General features: G+C 37.8%; 4 protein-coding genes and 1 pseudogene across 9 annotated transcripts; 3 read left to right on the plus strand and 2 right to left on the minus strand.

The window, feature by feature from the left end:
- Positions 1 to 70: 70 nt before the first annotated feature.
- On the plus strand, positions 71 to 9,872 carry ALN (allantoinase). 4 transcript variants are annotated; one of them, XR_015208228.1, is made up of 16 exons: positions 71 to 3,493; positions 3,720 to 3,813; positions 3,953 to 4,073; positions 4,395 to 4,468; positions 4,629 to 4,705; positions 4,851 to 4,887; positions 4,967 to 5,052; positions 6,044 to 6,103; positions 6,471 to 6,622; positions 7,545 to 7,671; positions 7,937 to 8,092; positions 8,172 to 8,282; positions 8,475 to 8,585; positions 8,662 to 8,774; positions 9,255 to 9,399; positions 9,559 to 9,872. XR_015208228.1 is itself a non-coding variant. In XM_086583327.1 (16 exons), the coding sequence occupies exons 1-15, from the start codon at positions 3,410 to 3,412 to the stop codon at positions 9,381 to 9,383; spliced, it is 1,518 nt and encodes a 505-aa protein (XP_086439453.1). In that variant the 5' UTR covers positions 71 to 3,409; the 3' UTR covers positions 9,384 to 9,399; positions 9,559 to 9,872. The 4 variants fall into 4 exon arrangements, 3 of the variants coding, with proteins under 3 accessions (XP_086439453.1, XP_086439454.1, XP_086439455.1); XM_086583327.1 differs by having other exon boundaries at positions 8,676 to 8,774; XM_086583329.1 differs by having other exon boundaries at positions 3,324 to 3,493; positions 4,395 to 4,493; positions 8,676 to 8,774.
- A 922-nt stretch (positions 9,873 to 10,794) lies between these two features.
- MRL7-L (Thioredoxin superfamily protein) lies at positions 10,795 to 12,164 on the minus strand. The gene has a single exon (XM_086583331.1). It carries the CDS (start codon positions 12,084 to 12,086, stop codon positions 11,157 to 11,159), a length of 930 nt encoding a protein of 309 aa, XP_086439457.1. The 5' UTR covers positions 12,087 to 12,164; the 3' UTR covers positions 10,795 to 11,156.
- A 637-nt stretch (positions 12,165 to 12,801) lies between these two features.
- On the plus strand, positions 12,802 to 18,510 carry LOC147476183 (ankyrin repeat family protein). Its single transcript, XM_086583326.1, has 5 exons — positions 12,802 to 13,432; positions 14,190 to 14,946; positions 15,151 to 15,187; positions 15,278 to 15,411; positions 17,940 to 18,510. The coding sequence occupies exons 1-5, from the start codon at positions 12,952 to 12,954 to the stop codon at positions 18,274 to 18,276; spliced, it is 1,746 nt and encodes a 581-aa protein (XP_086439452.1). The 5' UTR covers positions 12,802 to 12,951; the 3' UTR covers positions 18,277 to 18,510.
- Positions 18,511 to 21,908: 3,398 nt separating this feature from the next.
- Positions 21,909 to 23,951, plus strand: LOC147476184 (GDSL esterase/lipase At4g16230-like). The gene is made up of 5 exons (XM_086583330.1): positions 21,909 to 22,309; positions 22,404 to 22,534; positions 22,732 to 22,977; positions 23,078 to 23,333; positions 23,502 to 23,951. The coding sequence occupies exons 1-5, from the start codon at positions 22,060 to 22,062 to the stop codon at positions 23,723 to 23,725; spliced, it is 1,107 nt and encodes a 368-aa protein (XP_086439456.1). The 5' UTR covers positions 21,909 to 22,059; the 3' UTR covers positions 23,726 to 23,951.
- On the minus strand, positions 22,532 to 27,519 carry LOC147476185 (pentatricopeptide repeat-containing protein At5g66520 pseudogene; annotated as a pseudogene). 2 transcript variants are annotated; one of them, XR_015208226.1, is made up of 5 exons: positions 25,002 to 27,519; positions 24,724 to 24,914; positions 24,553 to 24,613; positions 24,358 to 24,451; positions 22,532 to 22,927 (listed from the first exon to the last, which is right to left on the minus strand). The product of XR_015208226.1 is annotated as a pentatricopeptide repeat-containing protein At5g66520 pseudogene, transcript variant X1 (transcript). The 2 variants fall into 2 exon arrangements; XR_015208227.1 differs by having other exon boundaries at positions 22,788 to 22,927; positions 24,724 to 24,848; positions 25,002 to 25,141.
- Between the last annotated feature and the right edge of the window lie 357 nt (positions 27,520 to 27,876).

Here is a 27,876-nt window from a genome sequence, read left to right on the forward strand (position 1 = left end):
TTTGGCTTCAAAATAAGGGCTACTTTTGTAAGGGCAAAATGAGAAGTGGAAAAAAGGCTTTGGATTTTATTTTATTTTTTATAATTACTTTTTTGTTGATTATAATCCCACTATATTTATGAAAGTTCTGGGGTGGGGGGTGCGGTAGTGCAAGTTTGGACAAAATCTTGGGGGTGCGAGTCCTTATAGTTTGGATATTTTTCTCGGCAATAACTTACGTGGTAGTGGAGCTTTTCAAAGCCCTAGTTCCATCTATGTTGACGTGTAGTAGTGGTATTTGTAATATCCCGTGGGGATAAACTGAAAAGGCGCCTATCCCGTGGGGAGAGATTGCGTAAGGTATCTGGAAAAGCACCTAACCCGTGGGGTGACGGTTGCGCCAGATATGCATTCTACCATCTAGGAAGCTGTTCGAGATCTGGGGCTTAAGTAATTGATCCGCTAAATCCTAACGTTGAGGCCTTTTCCGGAACGTTTGGCCACTGATTCCGTGGGAACTACGCAGTTAAGCATGCTTCAGTGGGAGTAATCCAAAGATGGGTGACCTCCTGGGAAGCAGCTGTCCAGAATCAAAACCCCACACTGCTGGAGGTCCGCAGTGGCTAAGTGGGGATAATATTGACATGGTAGGATGGGGGCGGATCGTTACAGAATGGTATCAGAGCCGAGGACTGCTCTCTCTTAAGGTTGGGAGAATGTAATATCCCGTGGGGATATACTGAAAAGGCGCGCCTATCTCGTGGGGAGAGGTTGCGTCAGGTATCTGGAAAGGTGCCTAACCCGTGGCCGGGGTGACGGTTGCACCAGATATGCATTCTACCATCTAGGAAGCCGTTCGAGATCTGGGGCTTAAGTAATTTATCCATTAAATCCTAACGTCGAGGCATTTTTCGGAACGTTTGGCTACGGATTCCATGGGAACTCTGTAGTTATGCGTGCTTCGGTGGGAGTAATCCAAGGATGGGTGACCTCCTAGAAAGCAGCTGTCCGGAATCAAAACTCCACACTGCTGGAAGTCTGCAGTGGCTAAGTGGGGATAATATCGATGTGGTAGGATGGGACGGATCTGATAGGGTTATATACTAAAAGCATTACTTTTGTAGTAACTCTAATTATTTATATTTTGAATAAAAATCATATGGGCAAATGTTATGCATATTATATATGTTATTAGTTATATGCACGCATCTAATACTTTATGTTGTAAATGATATGGTGTGAACACACAGAAGATTATATCATCAGTACCTTATAAAGTATAAGTAATCGTTCACAACCTAGATAGATTTGGACAAACCATTAGTACGGTTGTAGTATAATCTGGTATTAGTCTATCTTGACTATAGGATTACATTAGTACACTTTGTGTGTATTGAACAGGACCAAGTGAGGTTGTTTCTCTTTATACTGACTGTATAAGAGAACAAGCGCCTATGTTATTGTGAATGCTTGTCCTCTTAATCCGGATGTAATAACGGGCACTTACGTGCATTGTACATTGCTTTAAATCATCAATAAGTGAGATTCATTTGTGAGTCAACAAACTTGATGGATTAGGTAATGACATTGTATGTAATGTGTGTTGTTGATTATAGAAGGAATTCGTGACCCGTAGGAAGTCGGGTTGATGATGTCCCCTTGAGGAGCTCAAAAAGATTGTCATGTAAACCCTGCAGGTGGATTTATTCCGACATGACAATGAGATTGAGTGGTACTACTCAAGGACATAAGAAGTTGATTAATGTAGTTGTCAGTAATTTGACTTAATCAACGGACATTCAATATCTTAAACACGGGAAGATCAACGAGCATATAATATGGAGCCCATAAACACTGACACGTAATTTGAGATTAGGGCGGTAGTACAACAATGACCTTTAGTGGAATAAGCCATTTGTTGACGGACTTGGGCCGTGTGTTCTGGGCGAACATAGGAAGCCCAAGCCCGTCAGGAACCCCAACCCTAATTTCTCCTCATGGTCCCTGTTGTAGCCTATAAATATAATCTTTCTCTCATGGCCGAAAATCACTATTCACCTGGATTAGAAAAAGAGGCAAGGAAAGATAGATCCAAAATTGGATCTAGCTTTGTGAGAAAGAAGGGGATTGGTAGATCGTTGCCCACACAACGTCCAATATATTATAAAGGAATACAACAGAAGATCAAGGGGTTGATTATTGATTCGATTCATAAAGTTTGGATTCTCAGAGTTATCTAAACCGGATCTAAAAGGTATGTTTTCTATCCAAACCGTGAACCTCATTGATTCCGCTGCGCGTGGGTCTCGCGGTTTGTAGAAATTTGCATTATGAAATAACGGTTCCTACAGGATCATTACAAAATGGTATCAAAGGCGATGACGGCTTGATCTTAAGGTAGTGGGATTGTGATACCCTGGGCGTGACCCAAGGAGGGGTATGATGGAAAGGCGCCTAGCCTAGGTATGGGTGACGGTTGCGCAATGGTGTGATCTCACTTCGCTTAAGCGGCTGTCTAAAGATCCTAGCTATGAGTAATTGATCATCCAAATTCTAATATCGAGGCCTTTTCTGGATCGTTTGGCTGTGTGGTTGGTGAAAACTCCACAGTTAAGCATGCTCGGGAAGTTGTTGTCTAGAGTCTGAAAACCTCACACTGTTGGAGGTCCGCAGTAGCTAAGTGGGGACAGTATGGATGTGGTAGAATGGGGGTTTCGTTATAGTATTGATCTTGATATAAAGAGAAGACGAAAGAGGAGAGAGTGTACGAGAACAAACTCTTCTTAATATCGCCATTTAAAAAAAAAAAATCGGTAATTCCAAACTTCTCACAACCAGTGTTTTCGTAATAAAGGAATTCGGAAATGGCAATTTGGCTGTTAATCGAACCATTTGACACATTGGTAATTAAGGGTCCCATCCATTTTTTTTTTTTTTTTTCGCTAATCAGTGCCATCCAAATGTAAACGACTAAACGTTATCATCAAGTTTCTAGCGTCAAATTTTGTTGGACACTAAACTATACAACAACAACAACATAAGGTACCTTAATAAGACTTCCGAGCGTCTATCACATCATGATGATGCAAATGTTGTTTCTACAGTAGAAAAGGAAAGGAGCATAGGTTAAACCTATGCTCCCTGGAGCAGATGATCTCTGTGGTGGAAAAATATGAGCTGGAAGCCGCAATTCAAAGATTCCAAAAGTAACAATAAAAAATGATTTAAAGGGTATCCCACATTCCCACTTACGTTTTAAAATTCCATCCAAAAATCTGGCTAATCCAATTGGCTGCAACAAACAGAGTTGCTAATAAGAGACTGATCACAACAACAGCACCAGAGAACAACAAAGGTCTCTAGACTTCTCAAGAGAAAGAGAAAGAAAAGAGAAAGAGAAAGAGAGTGCATGTAAAGCAAAAAGGAGGACATGGAGTTTCTGAGATGGAGAGTCTTTCCTTTGCTTTCACTTGTCATATCTTTTTTGCTCTTCTACATCAAAACTTCCTCCAAGGTAACTTTTCTTCTTTATCTTGTGCTGTTCCTTTTTTGTTGTTACTATATTGATACTTGTTTCTTAAAAGTTTCTTGCCGTGAATCTTTATGTATGCATGTAGGCATGCATGTTTATGTACTGATAAAGTGATAAATAATGCATGCAGGACCACTAACATACTTACATACCAAGTGAAGTTTCTTGTATACTTTATCAACAATTAATTTTTTTTTTTTTTTTGCAGCCATCAAATAGTCTGTGTACCCTTCTGCCTTATGACCGGTATTGGATTGCTAGCACACAGATTGTTACACCAGAAGGTGTCATTTCTGGTGCAGGTTAGTAATAATATCTTCTTATGTGTTATGTAATTATTAGATTATTAATTAGTACCATTCTCAAAATGTTTTTGAATGGGATAGAAAGACGCAATTTGGATTTTATAATTGTTAATTTTTTTAATGTGTAAATTGGCAGTTGAGATAAAAAAGGGGAACATTGTTTCTGTGGTTAAAGGGAATTATCAGAATGGAAAAATTATCAAGGGACATGTGGTTAATTATGGAGATGCTGTCGTCATGCCTGGCTTAATTGATGTGTAAGAAGCTGATTTCTCCCCCTGTCTTGTATACTTGAATGTAATTTTCCTTTGAATTCACTTGTATTTGCATATAGATTTCATGTAGTTAAGTTCATCACAATTATTATGTCGATGAGGCTAAGGAGACATCAATAGTGAATTGAGGCGTGAAGTAAAGCCGAATAGGAATCGTGAATTTCTGATTGTTTTATGTTGATGGGAGTGGAAATGATGAATGCCAAAGACTTACATTCACCAAATTTCCTTTAAGTGGATCAAATCCCACTTAAACAATTGCAGTTGCTATATGTTGATCAAACTTTTTCACCTTATTGGTAGGCATGCACATCTTGATGAGCCTGGAAGAGCCGAATGGGAAGGATTCTCTTCGGGGACAAAAGCAGCGGCTGCTGGTACAATTTAACAGTCTAACTCACTGTAGACTTTTGAACTCAATCTTCTTTCTTGACGTTCTGTTTAGTAGAGTAGATTTGCATATCTACTCAGCTCAGCAATTTGTTCCACACAAGCATGTTCAAGTAGTAAAACAACTGATTTAAAAATATTTCACAGGTGGTATAACAACATTGGTTGACATGCCTCTTAATAGTGAACCCTCTACGGTGTCCGTCGAAACTCTAAAACTAAAGGTTTGACTTCTTTGGCCACTTCTGGTATTCTGGGCTTACTTCATTCCACGTGACTGACTATTTTTTTGGTTTGGGGGTGTTGTCTACCTAGTATACAACAACTTAACTAACTTCTATTACCCGGTTTTGCATGCTCATCTGATAGGTGGACGCTGCAGAAGAGAAAATTTATGTTGATGTTGGTATGCTCTTGGAAGTTGAAAATACGTTTTAGCTACTGAGTCTATAATTAATATTAACAATTGCTTATGTTGGAAGCAGGTTTTTGGGGTGGTCTGGTTCCTGATAATGCATTCAATGTCAGTGCTCTGGATCGTCTTCTACAGGCTGGTGTTCTTGGATTGAAGGTAACTATATCAGGCATGTCATCCTCTGATGGTTTTTAACCTTTACAAGTTTGTACTGCCATTCCTGTGTACTTTTTAACGAGTTCCTTAGATAAGTATTTGACTCTTTACTGCTGAAATAGTGATATCCTTTCTTCTTTTTGGTGAAGTGATGATTATAACTTACCAGGCTTTACGATTCTACTCCTTTTCAAAACAAGAATGTGACTTGAATAATTGATTTATGTCCGTTCTCCTTGGTGAAAAACAGATAAAACAGTATTGATGTGATGATGCTTTGCATTTGAAAACATCAATTTCTTTGTTTTTGTTGTTGTTGAATGGTTGTTGAGATTTGGATCAGATTAGTGCATAGCAATCCTGTTATACATATTTCTTGCACGACTCTAAGACAGAATCAAAACTCTAGAAATCACATCCAACTGTCATGATAAGTGATAATGTACAACCAATCAACATTTCTCGAGGGCATTTTAGGGTTGGGTCGAATCTATTAGGATGTTTCTATAATGTAAACCCTACAATTTTCTTATATATTGATGTGAAATTGATTAAGGCAGTATAGTCTTTTCTCTCTTCTTCTCCAGGATTTCATCATCTTCTCCTATATTCAGTAGCTAAATTATAATTTTACTATATCAAATCCCTGCTATGCCATGTCTCCATTGTCTGCTATACTAATGGATAGAATTCGATATGTGATTTCCTTTATTACCATGCTGATGATTGTCTCAGACTCTTTTGTGGTTCCTAGTTCGATACCGTTGTCAACTATTCCATATTTCCATGCATATCGGTCCATGTATTTGATACACTTATCTACTTGCACTATGCTGTTTTATATGTTGTACGGTCCCTTTACAAGTGGACTGTCTTGAAGAGTCAATGACTCAATGTTGTCTGACATGTCCATCCTGCTACTGATATTTCACTTGAACCCATGGGTGATTTTGCTCTTTTATCTGATTTGTTTTCTTTATTGTTTATCTAGTCATTTATGTGCCCATCAGGGATGAACGACTTTCCCATGACAAATACTAGCCATATCAAGGTTTGTTCATATCTTCATTTACTTCAGTTTTACACGTATTTACTAATTTATATACATTTGTTTTCTTATACACTCTATAGCCCCTTCAGGAAGAGGAAAATTGTTCACTCAATTAGAATAAACAGTTTGTTTGTCACGCTACACATTTATAAATTACATGGAAGCTTGTTGATCAATGTATTATACTAGATGTTACATACCTTTCAATTGATAATTTATCAATATCAGGCCTAGTACAAGTAGTATTTGAATGTTTACATCTAATCTTAAATTATGTGGTGGTGGAGCTAGGGGGAACATTTTCACAATGCAATATCCACTCTTTACCTATAAATAATGCTCCAATACAACTTTTTCACTTCTATAGGAAGGCTTGCATGTATTAGCAAAATATAGAAGACCATTACTTGTACATGCGGAACTGGAGCTGGAGCTGGATTCCAGTGATCCGAAAGAAAATGATCACATTGATGATGCCCGTTCTTACTCAACGTATCTCAGGACTCGGCCTCCTTCATGGTAAGATACACAGTTCATATATATTTCAAAGTAACCAGAAAAAAATATCAACAGATGTTTTTTCAGCCCCCAGTTTTATGTACACTAGAGCTTCTACACCACTCAGTGGCGGAGCCACATGGTGATTACCTGTGGCACGTGCCCCAGGTAAACTTAGAGAAAACAACCAAATAGGTAGTTTAACTGCTCACCAACATTGAATCCCTTGGGATACCATATACAACAGTAAAAGTGCCCCACCACTGAGTCAAACCATAATCACTCAAGGACTCGAGGTGTATTACCATCTTGTACAGTACTCCCACCAACAAACGTGTGAAGGACAACACTTAAATTTACATAACTAACATTCCACTATTGTAAACCCAAATGTTAGGATTTGAAACATTTACAGACTTGAGGTTCATCTTTCGATTTGTTTTAAACGTTAAAAAAAATGTTGTTTATGATTAATTGTTTTGCGACCTAACAAATAAGATTTAGTTGCTTTGTTATGGCTAGACAAATTATGGTTTGGCTTTTTCTTTTTCTTTTCTTAGCGTTCGTAATGTATCCAAGGTCCGTAATTTATCCAAGTGCCCCATGTGAAGGGGATTCCTGGCTCTGCCACTCATGACATAACACTATAACAGCGTGCTTGGCGCGCAGCCCACCCAAAAAGGAGTGCTTAGAGACATCCATGCATGTTGATGACATAATGGTGTGCCATCAGCACGCCTAAAAGCGTCTATGATTTGCCCACAGGAACTATGCCTTCGGCGCGTCCATGTTTTGGCGTGCCAAAGCACAACTTTGTTTGTTTGCATGTGTGTTTTTCAAGATTTGGTTTTCATCGATGTTCTCATTTATCTGCTATTTTTGTGTTTGATGTACTGTTGCATACCTGTAGAGCTTCTTATCTTATGTACTTCCATGCTACCAGGGAAGAGGCAGCTATAAGTGAACTACTAGAAGTAACAAAACACACAAGGGCTGGCGGCTCTGCAGAAGGGTCTCATCTCCACATTGTTCATTTGTCAGATGCAAGAGCTTCCTTAAAATTACTTAAGGTATTATTTTTATTTTTTTCTATTTAATTTGTGAAATTCAATGATGTTGTAATATGTGTTTATCGAAATATTTGTCACTCCGTTTAAAGGTAAACTCATCAAATGTAAATACACCCTTGACGTTTACATACCGCAATCCTTTTTTCAATGGAATTATAACAAATATCAAACGTGCATGCCAACCGTTCGAGAAAAAAGAACTTAATGCGTTTGTATATCCTCTGTAAAGAAATCACGGATTATATCATTTATATGCTTCATGTAGGACGCAAAAAGCAGTGGTGATAGCATAACTGTTGAAACATGCCCACACTACTTAGCATTCTCGGCAGAAGGGATTCCAGATGGGGATACTCGTTTTAAGTGTTCTCCGCCTATCCGTAATGCAGACAATAAAGAAAAACTCTGGGGTGCTTTAGTGGTATGTGTTAGCTCTGTAATGTTTTGGACTTTATACCGATGACGATCTTCTAATAATTATTGATGCCTTTCCCTTATAGGAAGGTCACATTGACATGTTAAGTTCTGATCATTCACCAACGGTACCAGAGCTTAAATTTTTTGGAGAAGGTAACTTCTTGAAGGCTTGGGGTGGCATTTCCTCCTTGCAGGTATATATAATCTCTTAAAAGCCTATTTTTCACTTAAAAATGGCGATTTGTTATATATGTTCGATAAATAGCTCGTTTTTGTAGTCTGCTTGTTCACATTCGTATAATGAGAAGAACCTTTTGTTCTTTCGTGCATTATTTGTTGAATCACTCTTGATTTTTTAACACAATGTTATGCCTGGTTGCCTGCAGTATGTCCTTCCGGTGACATGGTCATATGGGAAAAAATATGGCATCACTCTGAATCAATTGGCTTCGTGGTGGAGTGAAAGGCCTGCTAAACTTGCAGGTTTAGACTTAAAGGTAATGATGAATTCACCTGAATATGCACAATGGAAGGAATCTACCAGTACATCAACCATGCATGTTTAAATTCCAGTGTGTTTGATGCAGGGGGCTATCACAAGTGGAAATCATGCAGACCTTGTTGTATGGGAACCTAATGTTGAGTTCGATCTGGATGAGAACCACACTGCATATCATAAAAATCCTGTATGTATTTAGTTTTGGCTGTTAACCACTCTCCTAATTTATTGCTCGACTTTTATTCCATGATTTGGACTTATTTCACTTGAATTTGAAATGATCGTTTTAGGAATAAGTCGACTTAACTTAACATTTTACTTCAGTTTTGACTCCTCAACCACCCTAATTAAAAGGAGGAAAGAAACAAAAACTTTAAGTTTACTTTAAGAATATCACTTGGCATGAGTAGCTCAGTTTCACAAAGATTGGGCTAGGTGGCTGGTCTCTTGTCAGCTTCATTTGCTTTGTGCTAATATTGTTTATGATGGCCGTTGGCTCGGGAGTCTATAATACTTCTGAACCGTAAATGTTGATGTTACTGAACTGTTTTGGACTAACGGCAGTTTTCCTTTGTCTGTCAAACATGTTTATAAGCTGGTGATCTGGTACTTGGGACTTTCTACGCACAATTCTTCTCTTATTGACGTCCCTTTTTACTTTATGTAGAGTATTTCGGCTTACATGGGAACAAGACTATCTGGAAAAGTCTTGGCAACCTTCGTGAGAGGGAACCTCATCTACAAAGAGGGGAAACATGCCCCTGCTGCCTGTGGTGTTCCTATACTTGCAAAATAAATGCAGAAATCAACGTGTAACTTCTAATTCTATATCCAAAATTTAGAATCTGCATTTACATTCAATCCAGTTAAGGGACTGAATAAAGTTGAAGCTGTCCCTACTAACCTAGTGTCTGACCTCATAAACTTGACTGCTAAAAAGGAGTGTCTGAACTATGTTATTTGTTAAACAGGTGTGCAGTAAGGTGCCAGCTGACTGTTGGCGACAACTGAGAAAGACACAGTAAAGTCACTGATGCTACAACGCAGGTCCTATCTATTTTAACTGGTTTCCTTAGTCCTCTCTCTGGAATTAATGTAACTCCCCGTTGTTGTATATTACCATTGCTACTTTGGGCTTATTCTTCAGCATGAGAAGCAAGTTACTGGGTTTGTACATAATTCTTTGCCTCCAAAGAGAATGTAGAACTGATTTCTCTATTCACCAGTCGACTTACATCGCTCCAATAGCTATTTATGAAATAGAGAGCCCATCTTTTGTGCAAAATTTCTAGTAGACTCATGCAACCAATGGTTGCCAGATTCAAAATGATCGAATGAAGTGTAGACCAAGTGTAGTCAGATCAACAAAGTATAGATCAATAAAGTGACCTTACCGTGAAACAAAAAACAAAATAATAACAAAAAAAAAAAAACAGAAGAAAGAAAATGAGGGGTCATTGTCTTGTACAAGGAAAACCCATGACTACAGAGTCTCTGTAGAATGGTTATCTGAAAATATTCTTATTGTGTTGCACAGTCTGTGTAGAATGGTTATCTGAAAACCCAAACTCAAACGAAGGGATAGGTGTTAACTTCATTTTAGGAAGTGCAGAAGCCAAAAAAGATGTCAAAAATAAATTTCTTCGCCAACACAAAGAGCACGTTTAATCCACTAGTCAGGCACTCAGGCTGAGTCGACAAAGGTCACAGTGCAATTACACTTTTAGATGGTGTTTCAACCTTCCTAAAACTGATGCCTGAGAAAAAAACCGAAGCACTTCCCCTCTCCTCTGCAATGAGTTAGCAACAGAACGAAAGAACTGTCTTGCTCCTTTTTCCACATCCATGAATCCTCCCAGCAAGGGAGGGTCACCGCATCACAAGTCCATCCACTTCACTTTGTTACCACCAGCAGAACATCAATAGCAGAAATGAAGCTAAACTTACAACCAAAACTATGAGTATCATGTCTGAAAAACCTATTCCCATAGAAGTACGTGTTACACATGATTCTTTCGACGATATGCAGGGACAACATGTCTGACACAAGAATTTCCAATACACTCACAAGTCACAATCATCCATAGCAGAACTTGAGCTTGTAGACATGTGATACTTGGGTGGGGAATGCCGAAGAGCTTAAATAGGTTGTAACGATGAGATTGTTGGGAGTCATAAGCATCCCAAACCACTAGTTGAGAAGCATATCAAACATTAACAAAGAGATAGATTGATGTAATGCACAATACAGAGCATGAAACATAGGAAGATGAAGAAATAGTGTCACCAAGAAAAATAATAACCCAGTAAAATACAAGATTCAAAGGAAGCACCCAAAGATTAAAAACCCTAATCTCTATCTATGATGGTGTTCTGAAAGCCCTTCACTGCATCCTCAATACATCTTCTACTTCTCTCGCACTAAAAATTGCATATAGATCATTAAACTGAAAAGGCTCCATAAACATTGGCTACTCGTCTAGAATGCAAGAGGGTCACAGACCCTTTCATGTTCATTGAAACAGCTCCGAAAGGCTTTCAGCTAGCCCTTTCACTCACTACTACAGTACTACCCACTATTAATTGGAACAGATGGGATCATTTCTTGGCTAGTTCCAACTGTATACAAGCACGGCGGCTTTGCTGCTCCATAGTAGAAAAATCCCATTATCTTGGACAACTCATCAGCTGATCTAAACACCTTCTCCCGGTATAAAATCCTCCCAGCCTTAGCAAACAACACCTCAGGAAAAACCGAAACCTTCAAAGCAGACACAAGATCAAGTTCAACAACAGCATCAACAGCAACACATCTAGGTGAAGGCAATCCACAGTTCCAAAATATATGTGCTACTTTCTCCAACTCTTCTCTAACCATCTCATTCTCCTTTGGCCTTCTATACCGATTATGAACAAAAACAACCAAAGGACTAATATCTTTAAAAACAGTTTCTTCCCATTCTTTAGTACTAATCTCTTTAATCGGACGTATATAATCATCGTCCTGCCATACCAACTCCTTATCACTATCATACCCCTCATCATTATCATCATCTTTCTTTACGTTCTTTATCGATATTTTATCAAAAAACTGTCCTAAATTAAACCCCCACCCATCTGCATCTTCTGGCCAACTTGGGTCTTCTTCATTTACAACTAATGGGTATTCTGCAATAAGCTTTTCCATTATTTTCTTTCTTTCATTTACATCCATTTGTTCATTTACTTGGGAGTTTTTGTCCATTACTTCTCTTATCTTTTTTCTCCACTCTTTTCTCTCTTCTTCATTCATAAGTTCTGACCCATCCTCATTTTTCTTCTTTTCTCCATCATCAAAAACAACTTCTACTTCTTTGTTGGAAGCTTTGAGTCTCAAGTTTGAAGATAGGATTGTGAAATTACTAGTTTGGGTTTGTTTGGGTAATAGTAATGAAGGAGCTTTGTGTAAATTGCAGTTTTGTTTGAAATATTGAAAGCTTACCGGATTTTGCAGCGCCATCTTTGTTGCTTTTTTTTTAGGCTTTGGTCTCAAAACTTTGGATAAACCCTTTGCAAAAACCCCAGCTAGCTTATCCACAAACAAGGACACAAGTCAACAAGTCGCACTATAGTTTTGAAAAATCGGCATATATTGCGAAATTTGATAGCGTTTCGTGGTATTTTCAACTCATGGGATGGGTCAAGTGGTCAACAACTCAACATAATATTTTGCCGCAAACGGAATGGAAAAATCATATTGTAAACAATTTCACTAAATTTCGGAGCATGGTTAATTTTGGTTTTATAGGCTTATTTTGAATTTGTAATCACATTTTTGTACTTGGTTAGATTGGTTTTGCGGTTTTATACAATTCTACATCAATTTTATACCCACTTTTTCTAACTTAGCTCGAATTCAAACTTATATATATACACAAAACAATGCGTGTCGAGTTCGAATTCAGCTCATGGTTCACTTAAGCACGAATCTTTTAACGAGCTGAACTTAAGCACGACACGAGAAATGCACTATTTTTGAGCTGAGCATACTAAAACTCGACTCAACTTGCACAACATCGAGTCCCTATATATGCTTTGGGGAATGTACGATACAAAATCCTATGATATATAACAAATTATCGTGAATCTACCGAAAATCTGTTAAATTTTGAAATATCAAAATGTCTTGGTATTTTCAGGTCTCCATGTGTCGCTCTTCTCAAAATATAAGAAACAGATAATAATAAGTTGACCGGTTCATTTGCAAGTGCTCATATTAACTTCCGAGGGACCAAGTGGTCTAGTAATCGAACCAAACCCTATCACCCATGTCTGAACAATTTCTCCTCATGAAGAAGAAAGAGTAGAATCCAATTTAACCAACCATGTCGAATAATAATAATAATCTGGTACATGTACAACAACAACCCTGGTCATTCGAACCAGATTTAGACGGAATCGAATTAGATTACGACACGATTACATCATCATCAGTCCCAATAAAAAAGGTCCCATCAGGTGACATATTCGAAGCTTCTAGAGCCGGAGACGTAACTAGGCTCAAATACTTACTTGCTACCGGTATAGTAAACGTAAATGCAAGAGACCAATGGGATTCATGTGCACTTTACTATACCTGTTTAGTCGGTCATCTTGATGCAGCTAGATTACTTTTAGAAAATGGTGCTATTTGTTCTGAACATACTTTTGATGGTGATAGATGTCATTATGCTTCTTTAAATCTTAATGTTAGGAAGTTACTTAAAGCTTATGAAGCTAGACCACCACCTTTGGGTCCATTGCAAAGCGCACTGAGGGATACTTTCTTGAGCTGTGCTGCTAATCGGTCTGGGGTCGAATTGTTTGGTATGCATTTTATTAGTCTTGTGAATGATTATATTTAGTTCACCGATATTCATCCAGCTTTACATTTTAACTGGAAACAAATGCCAAGCAGTGTGTTGAGAATTCTTCTTGTGCAGATGTGGGAATGGTTTATGGACAAGGAAGGAAAATTCTTGTAGTATTATTTATATGCCCTAGTGAACATATGTGGGATGGTCAATGGTTGTATCATTTTTCATGTTTTTAATTTTAATGAAGATAAATTTGCATCGCCAAACCAGAATTGGGGTGGGGGTAAGTCGGCCTCAATCTGTTCACATCGTTTATTATTTTTTTAATGTGCACATCTTTTATTTATTTTTATGGTTTAGCTGTTGAGTTTGTGATTGTTAGACTGTTTTGTTCTACACCACTTTATGTGAATAACCACCTTAGCCCTTGGGTGTTTTCCACTCTTTCAGCGTGAATGCGTCTCTCTTTCATTGGGCGCGATCAAGAATCAAGAAATGCACCCTAAGTCTTGCATTGACGGATATGTTTCATGCTGGAAGAGTAGAATGGTTAAGTAGACTTTGTTGATGTATCCTAGGCTAACTTATGTTGGGAGATTATTTTTTGCTTTCTAATATTAATGAACAACAAACATAATAACTCATCCGGACAGAAGAGCAATGTTGGACACGGTTGATGTCTTAGTGCTGCTATTCTGCTTATTTGTAATATTTTGAATGACATTAACTTCTTCAGTGAGCTGACTTTTGGCATGGGGCATTAACAGGTCCCTTGTTGAATGATGATTCCAATTCCTGTCACTTCCCTCCGGATGTGACCTTTTTTGTGCAAGGTAGACCAATTGAAGCTCACAGAGTCATCTTGAGTGCTCGTTCTCCATTCTTTAGAAAGAAATTTGAAATGGAGTGGAAGGATCGATGGGAAGTGAGATTCTCAAAAGAAAGACTATCTTATTATGCCCTTTATGGTCTCATCCATTTCTTTTATTCAGACAAGCTTGAGGTTGCTTTGGATGATATGGAAGATCTTGTAAGGATTTGCAAAGTTTGCAAGTGCGAAGAATTACAGAAGCTTCTTGAGAAAGAATTGATTCACCAAAAATACGCGGAATATAAGTCGTTGAGAGATGTAGAGAACTCTCAGAAACGGTTTATTTTACAAGGCCTTTCCCTTCCAGAGCAGGAGCGGCTTCCTGCTGCCATGTATAGGATTCTTCAAGCTTCCCTTGCCAAATCTTGTTGCAAAGATGAGCCAGATAATTTTGACACTGTGAAATCTGGCGTTAGTGCAACACAAATAACTGAGTTTGGAGAAGATCTTGCAGATATTTGTGTAAAAGTGGACAAAAGAATATTCCGTTGTCATCAGGTGATTTTGGCATCACGATCTGAGTACTTTAAAGCAAGGCTGTCCCATATGAAAGATTTTCTTGAACGAAGAGATGAGTTATCTTGTTATGGATTGCCTATTCTTGAAGAGCATGATTTAAGCACCGAGGCATTTGAGAAGATGATAGAGTTTATGTAAGTTCTTTAATGCTTAAAACTAAAATTTGAATTGTCTAAATAGTACACCTCACAAAATCAGTCTTATTGGCTTTGACGCCAATATAGGGGTTCTGGCTATCTCCAACTATATGCTGAATAGTTTAACCAATACTCTATTGGAGTTGAACTTCAGTTATTTATTCATTTTTGTCTATCTCTCTCTTTTCTTACTGAGCTTAGGTACACCGATGGTTTAAAAGACCTAGATGCAGATCAGGTATCTATTAGAATTCTTGAAACATGTGAAAATGATAACATTTTAATGGTTTTTTTTTTATATGTCATTCAATGCATTATTGTCAAACAGGCGGAAGAACTTTTTGATGCTGCATCACGATATCTGTTGTTTCCTCTTAAGCGTGCTGTTGGTGACGCGTTGTTGCCACAATTGGATACGCTCTCACCTGCTGAGTTATGCCAGTGGCTGATTATATCTGACATGTATGACTTCTTTCTTATCTGTTTTTTATTTATTTATTATTATATTTTTCAATTTCTTTAATACACAGTGGTTTCTCCCAGTGTTGATACCAAGTACTGCTACTCCCAAAATCTAATGTAATGACTTACTCTCCTATTTGTATTTCACTGCAAATGACACTCCCCGCTTTCTGATTGAATGACATAATGAATGCGGAGATCAATTTGATGGTTTTTTTCTGAGCATCACGACAAAGCTAGAATTTTAGGTCATTGGTTTGGGGTTACAGTAATCCTACCCCAGTGACTGGTAAAAGCGATCTAGTTTTCTGGGGTACAATACAATTAGATATACTATCCATTTCTTATTCAGAAAAGAGGTCAAAGTTTTGTACCCCACTAAGGCAGCTACCCATATTTCTTGACTTAGTTACATACCTTATTCCCTTTTATATCCTCTGATTGGGAATTGCCCTCTCCATTTCTCTCGCTAGAGATCTTGTTTGATCCCATTCCAAAGTTCCCATTTTTCTTGGTTTATTGATCTCTTGATCAATAATAATAGTTACAATTAAGAAGTATAATAGTACTTAGTTTGTATTATTCACCTAAGGTGGGAGAGAGAACAGTGCATGTTGAAGTAGATTCTTGGACAACAAACTCATGTACACAATGTTATAGCTTTGGACATATTGAGAAACGATGTCCAAACTCTGTTAAAGCTACCTGGATCCTACTGAGAAGAACAAGACACCTGAAGGTGGTAAACAAACAAATGGAGATGGAGGAAATTCTGAACCAGTGGAGAATAACTCTGCAGCAATTTGCAATGATTCGAATTCTGTCACAAGGATGAATGTGCTAGCAGATAAAAATGTAGTTGATGGAGCAGATGCAACTGCGTTTTATAGTGCTATGGTTTTTTATAATCAAGTACCTGAAGGAAATGTAGGCATGGTAGTTGGGAAAACCAAGCTGTTCAGGTAACTGAAAGTGTTGGAAATATGGTGACAAAACTCGCTCCAACTCAATCGATATCAACAACATGTCGTGACTGGAAAACCAGCTATTGCTATCAATACCATATTGAATTAGAAGAGTCAAAGATCTATTTGATTACTCTTGAGTGTTAGAAAATGTTCCTTGATCTCTGGAGGCAGATAAACTTGGTGGAATGGTGGAGTATGTGACTATGTGAGAGATATGAATCCTTTCAAGGCCCTTGAGAAGTGAGTGAAGATGGTGATAGAAATTCAGATGATTCTACTGACCATGAAGCTGAGGTATTCACATTTCACAGACCGTATAGTTAAAGAAATTGGTGCTGACCAGGAAGTTGCTACAGTTATTAAGACTTGTAGGCTGACTAGATCTCAGAAGTTGGACAAAGGCAAAAAAAAAAAGGGAATCAGACCATTGCCCAAATCAAGAGAGCAATAGGAAGAACCAAGGGGCTTAGAAAGAAACAAAACCAGACTATTGCTAATGTCCAAGTCTATGGGCATTTGGAATGTAGGGGGCATAAATGACTCACATAAGGCAATGAATCACAAATTGTCTTTTGAGTTTGGAGTACATACTATTAGGAATGTATTCAAATAGTTTAGTAGGAGTACGTACATTTAGATGGCATGATTGACTTTGAGTACTCGGGGGTGGAGGTGTGGGACACAGTAGATATGGTGGTCGTGAATGTGAGAAGGACGAAGATTTGGGAGGGGGGTGTGGAATTACAGCAGGACATGGAATGACAATTTTGTGATGGTTCCACCATCGTGGTGGTTTCTTGAATTTCGCATGTTCTGTTATTTGCTTTCAGGCCCTTTTTTTTGGCTACTGTGCCTCCTTTTCCTTTCTTCTTTTGCATCTATAGGGTGATCCACTGTACTTGGGTATTGTGGGTTTGGTCCTTGACCCATAGTTGTTTTGGTGCTGATGTAATGTTTACAATATATTTCCGATCACGAAAAAAAGGAGTGCTAGTTACTTAGCTTCCTTGTGTGATAACATTGAAAATTTTATGTAGTGTATTGCTCTAATCCGATTTTCAGTTATCAAAGCTTCTAATGGATAATAACAATGGAATTGTGTTTTGAGAAATTGTAATAGACAGGTAGGGGTCTGCCTAACCCTAAGCTTTATTTTTTATTCTTTTTTAAAAAATAGAATAAAACAAAATACATTGTAATGTTCAAACCCATTTAGATTGTAAGTTAGAAGCTACTAAACTTATTTGTAATTTATTAGTGGAAAAAAGAAAAAAGAAATGTTATTTGTAATCATACACTTCCTTCCAGTTGAACATACAGACTTTGTATGTCCAGCTTGAAATGTAATAAAGAAAGTCACTTTTTATAAGGGGAGTGTGACCTGACAGTCTGTTCTCGATGTTCAATTTATCGGACCAGAGATTCCTATGAATTGAACCAAGGGAGTCTACTTTAGAAAAGCACATACCGTTTTATATGTTAATGACACTGTTGATATTGGATAACAGTTCAAACTTCTTTAAATTTGTGTTTTATTTGCCAACGTGGATGCATTTGCAGGTATGGTGTTTTGAAGATAAGAGAATACTGTCTGGATGTAATTGCCTGCAACTTCGAGGCATTTGCAGATACAACCAAGTTTCGGGCTATGCTTCTCACACTTCCACCACCTTCGGGAGATTCCTCAAATCGTACCACCCGTCCAAGTGCTCCTGGTTCTGGTGTTAACGCTGATCAAGGAAATGTACTAGATGATTTACGAGAAAAGTGGCTCGAGGCTGAAGCGGGTGAGCTGGACAAGAGAGATGAGAGTGCCATACAATTCGACAAATGGCTTGAAATGCTTATGGTTATAGCAGAACAGGCAAGTTTGGACAATTACAATGATGATGACTAAATGAATTGTTCAAGAGTACCCGCATTGTTAGTCCCCACAGCGACAGTATTAGATAAAAAATACAAAGACTATATTGTACATATTTTAGTAGGCCAGTTGTAAAGTAGTTCGAAAAGTATTTTTTTGTTGAATTGTGGAAGTCAAGTTTGACGATGTTTTATTTTCACAATAATGCTTCTCTGTATACATTGTACTGATGCAGTTTTGGTGAATCTAGCAATCATTTAGTGAGTAGATGGAATTTTTGTGGCCTCACTGAATCTCCCTGCCAATTGTACATTTTTTTTTTTTTTTTTGGCAAACCTGTTTTAAATAGATCAGTAACTCTTTATGTTGGGGGTTAGAGTTCACGCCCTAGCACTATGGTATCGTCACCCAAAAGTTTTACCGACTTTGCTAGTCTGACCATTATAGACATTGTTTGTTAACAACTTGAGTAAGTTTTACCGACTTTGCTAGTCTGACCATTATAGACATTGTTTGTTAACAACTTGAGTTCCTTTAGTTCCTTTGGTAAAACAGCTCTCTGTTTGTTAACAACTTGAGTTCCTTTAGTTCCTTTGGTAAAACAGCTCTCTCCCTCTGTGGCGCCTCTTCCTTTTATTCAGCAATTGACTTTCAATCAAAATGAAATTAGCAGATAATAGCTAATATGGGTAAAAAACTTTGCGTTGAAGACAGAGGTAGAGATGAGAAAACAGATCGAAACACAGATATAAAGGTTAATTAGATTAAACCCCCTAAAATATGTACCAGTTTAGACTAAACCCTCTATTTTAAATCATTAGACTTAATTCCAGAATTAAATACCCATTCTGGTTGAAGTTTTACTTAATTCCAGAACTGCCCATATTTTTTTTTTCCTCAATCACTCTCCTACTCCATTTTCCCTACATTACCACCGTATCTATACAAAATTATAACCTAAATATCAAGAATTTAAAACAAGGGTGAACTAGTGTTACCCCCCTACTAGATGAGCCAATAAAGATTTTCCATCTAGTGGGGGGAAATCCTAATTGGCTCATCTAGTGGGGGTACTATTGGTTAACCCTTAAAACAATACCTACCTAGTAAACTGTTCAAACTATATTGTGAACCCTTACATTCATTATTCTCCCTTTGATACAATTAGAGGAATTGAGTATTTGGAAGTTGAAATTGAGTATCCTTGGGTTTACTTAAGAATGGGTATATTATTGGTGTTGGAGTTATGGGATTTGAGCTAAAATTGTTTTGTGGAATCAAGTTGGGGTTGTTGGGCCATTGGGGAGGACGAGTGACTCGAGAAGAAGATGAAAGGGTCAAATAAGGTAGCCTTGGAAATAATTGAAATGCTAACCATTTTGGGTGTTTTAGTTTAATGTTTTAAACAATAGGTGCATGGGTTTACTCTAAACCCATATATAATCCCCTAACTGAAGAAAACCAACTTCGAAAGTTTAAAATGCATTTAGATGGCGAAATACCATTATAGTCACTGTGTGCTTCAAAGAATCAAAATCCAATCAGTTATGGACTTTCATTGTTCATAGCCGAATTTACTAGTTCAAGATTACATCAAAATTGTTCAGTAAAGATCCGAGCCTCCCATCCACTAAAATGTTTTTATTCCCAAAAGTCTTCACCATCCCTTTGGCATGTCCTAATTATAATGTTCATATTATTTTTTTTTGCATGCAAGTAGGAATTTTATATTAAAAAGAATGCTCCCTTTGGCATGTCCTTGAATTATAATGCTCCTAAGCTGCTTCTGGGCGCTTTGCAGTCTGTAATGCAATCTCTACTGCAAGTATGTTAGCTTCAAGGAAAGAGAGAAGGGAAAGAGGTGCGGTAGTATAGTGTAGAGACGGAGACATAGCCCACGTGGAAAAATGTTGGTTAGACAAATAGTCACCTTGTCCTTTTAGCGTAATAAGGAAAAATGTCCCTATGGTAAGCCATTTTCCTCTTCCCTTTTAATATATAAGTATGAATGTATGATCTTTTGGTAAATTGGAAAACAGTATTAGGGGATTTAGGGATGTTGTTCAAGATTACAGTATACACCTAATCAACCTACAGAAATCATTAAATGTCCTTATAACTAATGTAACAATCAAGTAATCAACTTATAGTCGTTTGCATTGAAATACATATCGAGTGCGTATCTCAAAGGTTAGATAAAATGTTACATTCTCGGTTCTCCCTGTGAGGAGTGCAACCTTGTGTGGTACGTACGCTCCTTGATTACTAAATTTTTCTTTGCTGGGCCAATGAATTCAACTCCTCAATCAAATTAATGTTCCATGTGACCATTAACGCCTACTTGACTACTTCTTCAGTTCCACCTTTTTTATTTTCCATTATTAAGTGTTTAGGTAATGGCCTTAGGGTTGCACGTCCATCCCACCTAGGTCTTCTGAAGATTTCCCCTTGCTCAATAAATAGTGAATTTGGCAGCTTATTTGAGGGATTTTAAGCTTCCTCGATCAGTCCACTTCCATCCACTATATCCGCTCTGGTTGGATCGGTAAAGCAATAATTAGCATACCCTAAATTTAATTTAAATTTGCCATTCCCACCACAACTTAAGTTCAGGCCTTTTTTAAATGGACATGTCCGTTGACCGGACATGTTCATGTTCTTGGAAAGTTTATATAGTGTCTTGGAATGCATATACAATGTCGCCCAAATTCTTTTAATTTATAGCTTACATATTAACTTGTTTCAGGGACGAGACGCTACATAAGCTTTTGAAGACACTATATATGCTTTCGAAGAACATGTCCGTTTAAGACCGTTTAAGAGAATTCCTCAACTTAAGTTTGCAACTTAAGTTTGCCACATTATTCTTCTGAAAAAGATAGATAGACAAGGCACGTACAGTGGATATATTTTGACCATCAGCAATGTCACCAAAAAAAAAAAAAAAGAGAAGTCAACCTTTGCATTCAAACATTTTTTATCATACATACTCTTTACGTTCCCTATGTTACAGTTATCATGGTTTACAAGTTGTGGAACAGTACTCTAAAGCGGGTGATTTCATTATTGGTGATATAATGTACTTATAAAGTTACAATTAGTTCACTGGCATTTATCTAAAAATTTGAGCAGACAAATTTTGATTATTTTCCCAACATATTAAAAAGAAAGGTGAAAAGTAAAGTGATGGAGGTGCAAACGTTTTAGTTCAGTGCTATAATCACAAGAAGAAAGAGGTGGGATTTTAGAAGTAAGCTCTGGTGACTGCTTGTTAGGTCCGTTTGCATATGGAGAAATAATTTCACTTATCACTATAATAGCCAAACATCACACAGGCACTTTCGTTCAATCAACAACACAGCAGTAGAACCTTGGTCTTATTCTTCTCACGAGTTGTGTTGATTTTGGCAGATCAATCAATGCACTTTCCTTGCCATGTACTTTTTTTTTCCACATTTTTTTTTCATCACGATGATCCATTGTTAAAAGGGCACGTTCTGCCTCTAGCTAGCTGTACATTCTACAATCCTCAGTTTTCAGTTTTTCACCGTACCTATCACTGTTTAGTTATAGGTGTTCGTTCACTTTAATATGTTATCTTGATCACCGTGAGCTATGCCTACATTTGGACATATTTAAGGAAGTAAAGCACAGTTCAAGTACTTGTGTTACATTGTATCTTAAGGAGATTTTCTTGTTCTTCTTTCAATGTGTGGTTTCTCCAATGAAACTTTGGTTCAGTGTGGTAATGTGGTTATTGATGCACCTACATTGCATACCAGGAAATTCATACTATTTTGATTCTGTTTCACAGTTATGGGTTCTTTCTTAAATAAACATAGTATTCTTCATCATTTATCCTCAATAGTCTTAATCTTGTTCTTCGTACGGTTTAGTTTTGCTGAGGTTGTTCCGGCTGCTTTTGTATTTGGAGATTCTTTGGTTGATGTGGGAAACAATAACTATATTGTATCACTCTCTAAAGCTAACTATGCTCCCAACGGGATCGATTTTGGAGACCCCACAGGACGATTCACTAATGGAAGAACCATTATTGATATTATAGGCAGGTCTTATGATATTGATCCTTCACAACTTAATCCTCCCTTTGAGCTGTTATTGACGATTTGTGTTTTGCTGAACATTTGATCTAACTGCAGGTCAAGAACTTGGCTTGAAAGAGTTCATCCCTCCATACTTGGCACCGACTACAGTTGGAAACACCATTCTGCACGGTGTTAATTATGCTTCTGGTGGCGGAGGACTTCTAAACTACACCGGACAAGTATTTGTAAGCTTTCTACTTTGTATTTATAACGGTATTACAATTACTTGAAATCTGTTCGTACTTCAGGTTTTCCTTGTGCATTCCACACACACATATATATAACAATTAGTATGAATCGTGAAAGTATACTTCTGTGAACTAATAATGATCTTAATCTCAGAGTATTCGCTGCTGCTATATGATTTGTGTAACATGTGTAGGGTGGTCGACTGAACATGGAGGCACAGCTTGATAACTTTGCGAACACCAGGCATGACATAATATCAAGTATTGGTGCTCCTGCAGCGTCGAAGCTTCTTGCAAAATCTATCTACTCTATTACCATGGGATCAAACGATTTCATCAACAATTACCTGACCCCTGTAGCTTCAATTCCTCAGCAGAAGTTGATTTCACCTAAAACATTTGTTGATGCATTAATATCCAGATACAGAGTTCATTTAACAGTAAGAATTTTGCACCACTAAGTAGATGACATTTCATGGTAGCTTGATAATACATCACAAATCTGATGGAACTTCACAAAATGACATTTTTTCTTGTCAGAGACTGTATGTTTTAGGTGCCAGAAAAATCATTGTGGCGAATGTAGGACCTATTGGGTGCATCCCGTATCAAAGGGATGTAAATCCGTTTGCTGGATATGACTGTGTCACCTTTCCGAATCAGCTAGCCAGTTTATTCAACACACGTTTAAAGCCTCTTGTCATGGAATTGAACTCAAATCTTCAGGGGTCTGAATTTGTCTATGCAGACGTGTACAGCATTGTATTAGATATCATCCGAAACTTCAAGTTCTACGGTGCGTATCAAAATAATACCAGCTAAACATAACTTACATTGATACTTACCGTTAGTTTGTAAGGTCTTTTCTCAAGTTTTTATACCTATTGCTAAAGATTGGAACTCGGAATTTGAGGCACAAGGAAGATGGAAAATGCTGTTTACACGATTTATTCTGTGTTGACAGGATTTGTGAATTCTAATTCTGCATGCTGTCACGCCGCGGGTAGGTTTGGAGGTTTGGTCCCGTGCGGTCCACCATCTAAAGTTTGTCAAGACCGATCGAAATTCGTATTTTGGGATCCATACCATCCTTCGGAAGCTTCTAATGTTATAATTGCCAAGCGCTTAATGGATGGGGATCCTAATGATATTTTCCCCAAAAATATTCGAAAACTCGCGCAGGCTTGACTGTGGATTTGAGAATGATCACTTCAATTTATTCTCTTTAGTTTTGCTAAAATAAATTCATTTTAGACGGATGTATTATTATTGATCAATAGTAATATCGAAATGATAATGTAGCTACAGTTATAAATTCTAGTATGATAACGGATGAGAAGCAAATCTGGCTTCAAAGTGAAAATTTATTAGTATGAATAACAAATCTGGCGTTGAAGTTCGAGTCATCAGAAAACACTTAATCATAGGCGCTAGTTAGGTTTTCTTACTATTTATAGACATATTTTCTTCTTAGCTCATAATATCCACAGGTCTTGAGGTTGAGCTCATTGGGCTGGGAGGGATAGGCAGGGATTTGGGGGACAATGATCTATTGATATTTTAATGAGATAACTTGAATTCTCACCTATATTGCTTGGAATGTAGGATATTAGGGATAATGGAACTAATTTAAATTTCCTAGAATTATAAGCTGTTCAGTTTGGAAGACAATAAGACTCTAAATGCCCTAAATTCCCAGCATTGCAAGTTTTAGAGTGAGAATTAGAAACTTTCGGTTCTACAAGCAGCAAAAACTACCATGAATATCTGGGGAAAACACATACAATAAAATAAAAAAGGTCAAAGAAGTATGTACAAACCGGTTCTTTCCTCAAAAATTTGTTGGACTTGTTTAGACTTCAGAGCATCTTCTTCATCTCTATGAAGAATTTGTGCACCAAAAAGTGCAACATTCTGCAAGAGAAAATGTAAATACAATCAGTTCCAAGTTTCATAGGAGATGCTAAAAAATGCAGAGTTCCACGACCCCCCAAAGCATTACTGCAAAATCAAACCTCAATGAATTGGATGAATGTTGGACTCAATTATGGCTTCTCAAGATTATAGTCGTATAAGCTACAAAAAGAATAATCATGAAGAGAACCACATCAATTAACCATATATCTGTGATAACTTAGATAACCTTTGAAATGTTAGATAAAACACCGAACATATTAAACGCTCACCTTAAGTGCCCCTCCAAAAGAACTTTAACATTTATCTTGTGTGATCTTCTATTTTACAAAGGAGCAAAATAGCTCTCTTAAAGATCTCGAATATGTGATGGAAGCTTTCATCTTCGAGGTCTTGCCTGGGGTTAACAGGAACATAAAGAACTCAAAGAAGAGGAGAATATGGTTCTGTGAGTGGATTAATCCTAAGAAGATTGTTGAGTTAGTAAACAAATGGCTTCTAAACTAATAGGAAGAAACTGAATGAAAGAAACCATACGCAGAATACTTACAGGTGACAATTGATCGTCTGCAACACTGCAGAAAACCACTGGCAGAATATATGTAAAGATTAGATGTAGCATGTGGAGTTTCAAATTTACACCCTGCCACCCTGGTAGGCAGTCCGCATTTCTAAAATCATTTTGTTTGCTGTTAGCAGTTTTACCATCCTGGATTCATAATAAAATCACCAATTCACCAGTAGTCATTGCAAGAACAAGACCCATCTCTGAAGTAATGAAACACATTCCTATCCCTAACAACAATTAATCGATCAAAAACTCTAGAAATTAATTTTACAGCTGTGTGACAATCACGACAGACCCGAAGGTTTTTTACTATTCGTAAGGGAAGAAAAGATTCCGTGCAGATGAGACCAAATGCAATTGCCAATTTCTCACTGTGATGTGAAACAGCAGTTTCTTTCTCCTCATCTTCTATGTCAAACAATACAGGAGAGGTGACCGGAGTGTAACCTAAAAGTTTCAATCTCAAAGCAATCTCATCTAACTTCAGGTATATCTCAGCCACTCTAGGATGTGATTTATCTCCCACGTAGAACTCATGAATTGTTCCATCTATCTCGATGGTGCTATGCCCAGGGCTCTTATTTAGGCTCTTTGATTCCATTAACATTCTCACCTGTCTTGCATCATCCCACCTTCCCACTGTGGCATAGATATTAGATAAAAGTATGTACACACCACCATCACCAGGTTCAAGTTCAATAAGACGGTCACCAACATATTCTCCTACTTTGGCATCCTTATGAATCCAACATGCACCAAGTAAAGCCCCCCAAAGGGTAGAATTGGGTTTCCCAGGTATTGATTCAGCAAAAGATACTGCTTCCTCTAACAGACCAGCACGACCAAGCGTATCCACCATACAGCTATAATGCTCAACTTTAGGGTCAATATTGTGAACTATTCGCATTGAATCAAAATACTGCTTAGCCAATTCTACTAAACCACCACGACTACATGCGCAAAGAACACCCACAAAGGTGACCTCGTTTGGTCTCACTCCTGCCCCTTCCATTTCACCAAAGAGCTCCAATGCTTTTTTGCCATGGCCATTCAATGCTAACCCTCCGATCATGGCTGTCCATGAGAACACGTCTTTTGTTTCCAATGCCTCAAACACACTTATGGCATTTTCTATGCTCCCACACTTTGCATACATGTCTATAAGAGCTGTCCTAATGATGGAATCAATCTTCATCTTACTCTTATCAACATATAGATGAATTTGCTTACCCTTGTCCAAGGCTCCGATATGGGCACATGCTGAAAGTGCACTCACAATGGTTGCCCAATTTGGCTTCACCAAGGCCTTCTCCATTTCATCAAATAAAGCCAACGCCTTGTTTGGTCGGTCCCATTGCGCATAAGCAGTTATCATCGCACTCCATGAAACAACATTTCGTTCTGGCATCTCATCAAAAATTTCACGAGAGCTTTCCAGAAGACCACCCTTCGCATAGCCAGTAATCAAAGTATTCCATGACTCCACATTTCGGCTCGGCATCCTATTAAAAAGCTCCCTTGCTGCCTCAATCTCACCACACTTACAATAACCATTAATCATTGCATTCCAAGAAACAACCCCTTTTTCAGGCATCTCATTAAACAAGCATTTGGCCTGTTCCAAAAGCCCGCAATTCACGTACCCAGATAACATCGAATTCCAACTCACCATGTCTCTTTCCCAACTAGTATCAAAAAGTTTCCTAGCAGGATCAATATCTCCACATGTAGCATACATATGAATCAACCCATTACTCGAAAAAACATCCCTATCAACCCCACACTTCAACATTAACCCATGTATTTGCCTACCTTCATCTACAGCAACAAGATTCCCACAAGCTTTAATCACAAAAGATAACGTAAACGAGTTCGGGGTAGCACCAGACAGAACCATTTGTTTAAAAAGATACACGGAATGTTGTGGAAACGGAGAATTAGCGTAACCTCGAATGATAGTATTCCAAGTGAAAATATTTGGTTTAGGAATTTCATCAAATAACTTGCGGGCATAATGAAGGTTCCCAACGTTAGAAAGTGAACAGAACTCAATTAACTTACTTACTGCAAATGGGTCTTGAATGAGGTGGTTTCTAATCATTTGAGCATGGATTTGGAGAAGTTGGGTCATGGATTTACATGTTTGTAATATGGATAAACAGGTTGGGTGTTTTGATGTTAATGAGAAAGTAATGGTGGACATTTTACACAGGTGAGAGTTTCATAAGTTTATAAGCATTAATTTTGGCGGGAAGTAAGATTGTGTCTATAAGTTTTTTGTTCTCTATAATTTTCATGCATCCCAACTTGGCTGCTAGATTAGGTTTCTTTCAAACATCTCTAAGAGTGCATCATGAACAAGTGTGACTTCTTTAGGGCACATATAATAATTAGTCAATTACTTTCTCATCACCTTGTTGGCAATTTCTTAAAAGGTTGGAAAATTATTTGCCAACGGCAAAATTTGTACAAACAAATACGCCGACTGAAATTTGGCACTAAACAAACACACCCTAATTGAATAGGAAATATAGTGCCCTTCGCTCACGAGATGGGCTTTAATGGGTTGGTGGCATCATAGGTAGAAGTGTAGACCTCACATGGAAAACCGCCCTTACAAAGTGAGGGTGCCCAAGAGCTTATCTACTAGCTCATGCCCAAGTATCCAAACACTATGAGACTATTATTCCTAACACTAGTTACATGCCACTGTGTGCTTCAAAAGAAATAAAATCCAATTTGTCATACGAGCTTTCCTATTTCGTAGTTGATCAGTGCCTACGAGTGAATTACAACCGTCACAAAATCCAGGTTGTGTACTTGTGTCCAAGTACTTTCAATTTCTAGTACAGATGAC

This window comes from Coptis chinensis, chromosome 9 (genome assembly GCF_015680905.1).
Source record: "Coptis chinensis isolate HL-2020 chromosome 9, ASM1568090v1, whole genome shotgun sequence".
In the NCBI taxonomy this organism is placed as follows: Eukaryota; Viridiplantae; Streptophyta; class Magnoliopsida; order Ranunculales; family Ranunculaceae; genus Coptis; species Coptis chinensis.

Bases quoted from the DNA above. Each gene is read 5' to 3' on its own strand.
- MRL7-L (XM_086583331.1), bottom strand. From the start codon at position 12,086: ATGGCGCTGCAAAATCCGGTAAGCTTTCAATATTTCAAACAAAACTGC.
- LOC147476184 (XM_086583330.1), top strand. From the start codon at position 22,060: ATGGGTTCTTTCTTAAATAAACATAGTATTCTTCATCATTTATCCTCA. The intron at 22,535-22,731 runs GTAAGCTTTCTA...TAACATGTGTAG, and splicing joins ACTACACCGGACAAGTATTT to GGTGGTCGACTGAACATGGA. The intron at 23,334-23,501 runs GTGCGTATCAAA...CTGTGTTGACAG, and splicing joins CCGAAACTTCAAGTTCTACG to GATTTGTGAATTCTAATTCT.
- ALN (XM_086583327.1), top strand. From the start codon at position 3,410: ATGGAGTTTCTGAGATGGAGAGTCTTTCCTTTGCTTTCACTTGTCATA. The intron at 5,053-6,043 runs GTAACTATATCA...TTGTTTATCTAG, and splicing joins CTGGTGTTCTTGGATTGAAG to TCATTTATGTGCCCATCAGG. The intron at 8,586-8,675 runs GTAATGATGAAT...TGTTTGATGCAG, and splicing joins TTGCAGGTTTAGACTTAAAG to GGGGCTATCACAAGTGGAAA.
- LOC147476183 (XM_086583326.1), top strand. From the start codon at position 12,952: ATGTCGAATAATAATAATAATCTGGTACATGTACAACAACAACCCTGG. The intron at 14,947-15,150 runs GTAAGTTCTTTA...TACTGAGCTTAG, and splicing joins GAGAAGATGATAGAGTTTAT to GTACACCGATGGTTTAAAAG. The intron at 15,188-15,277 runs GTATCTATTAGA...ATTGTCAAACAG, and splicing joins AAGACCTAGATGCAGATCAG to GCGGAAGAACTTTTTGATGC.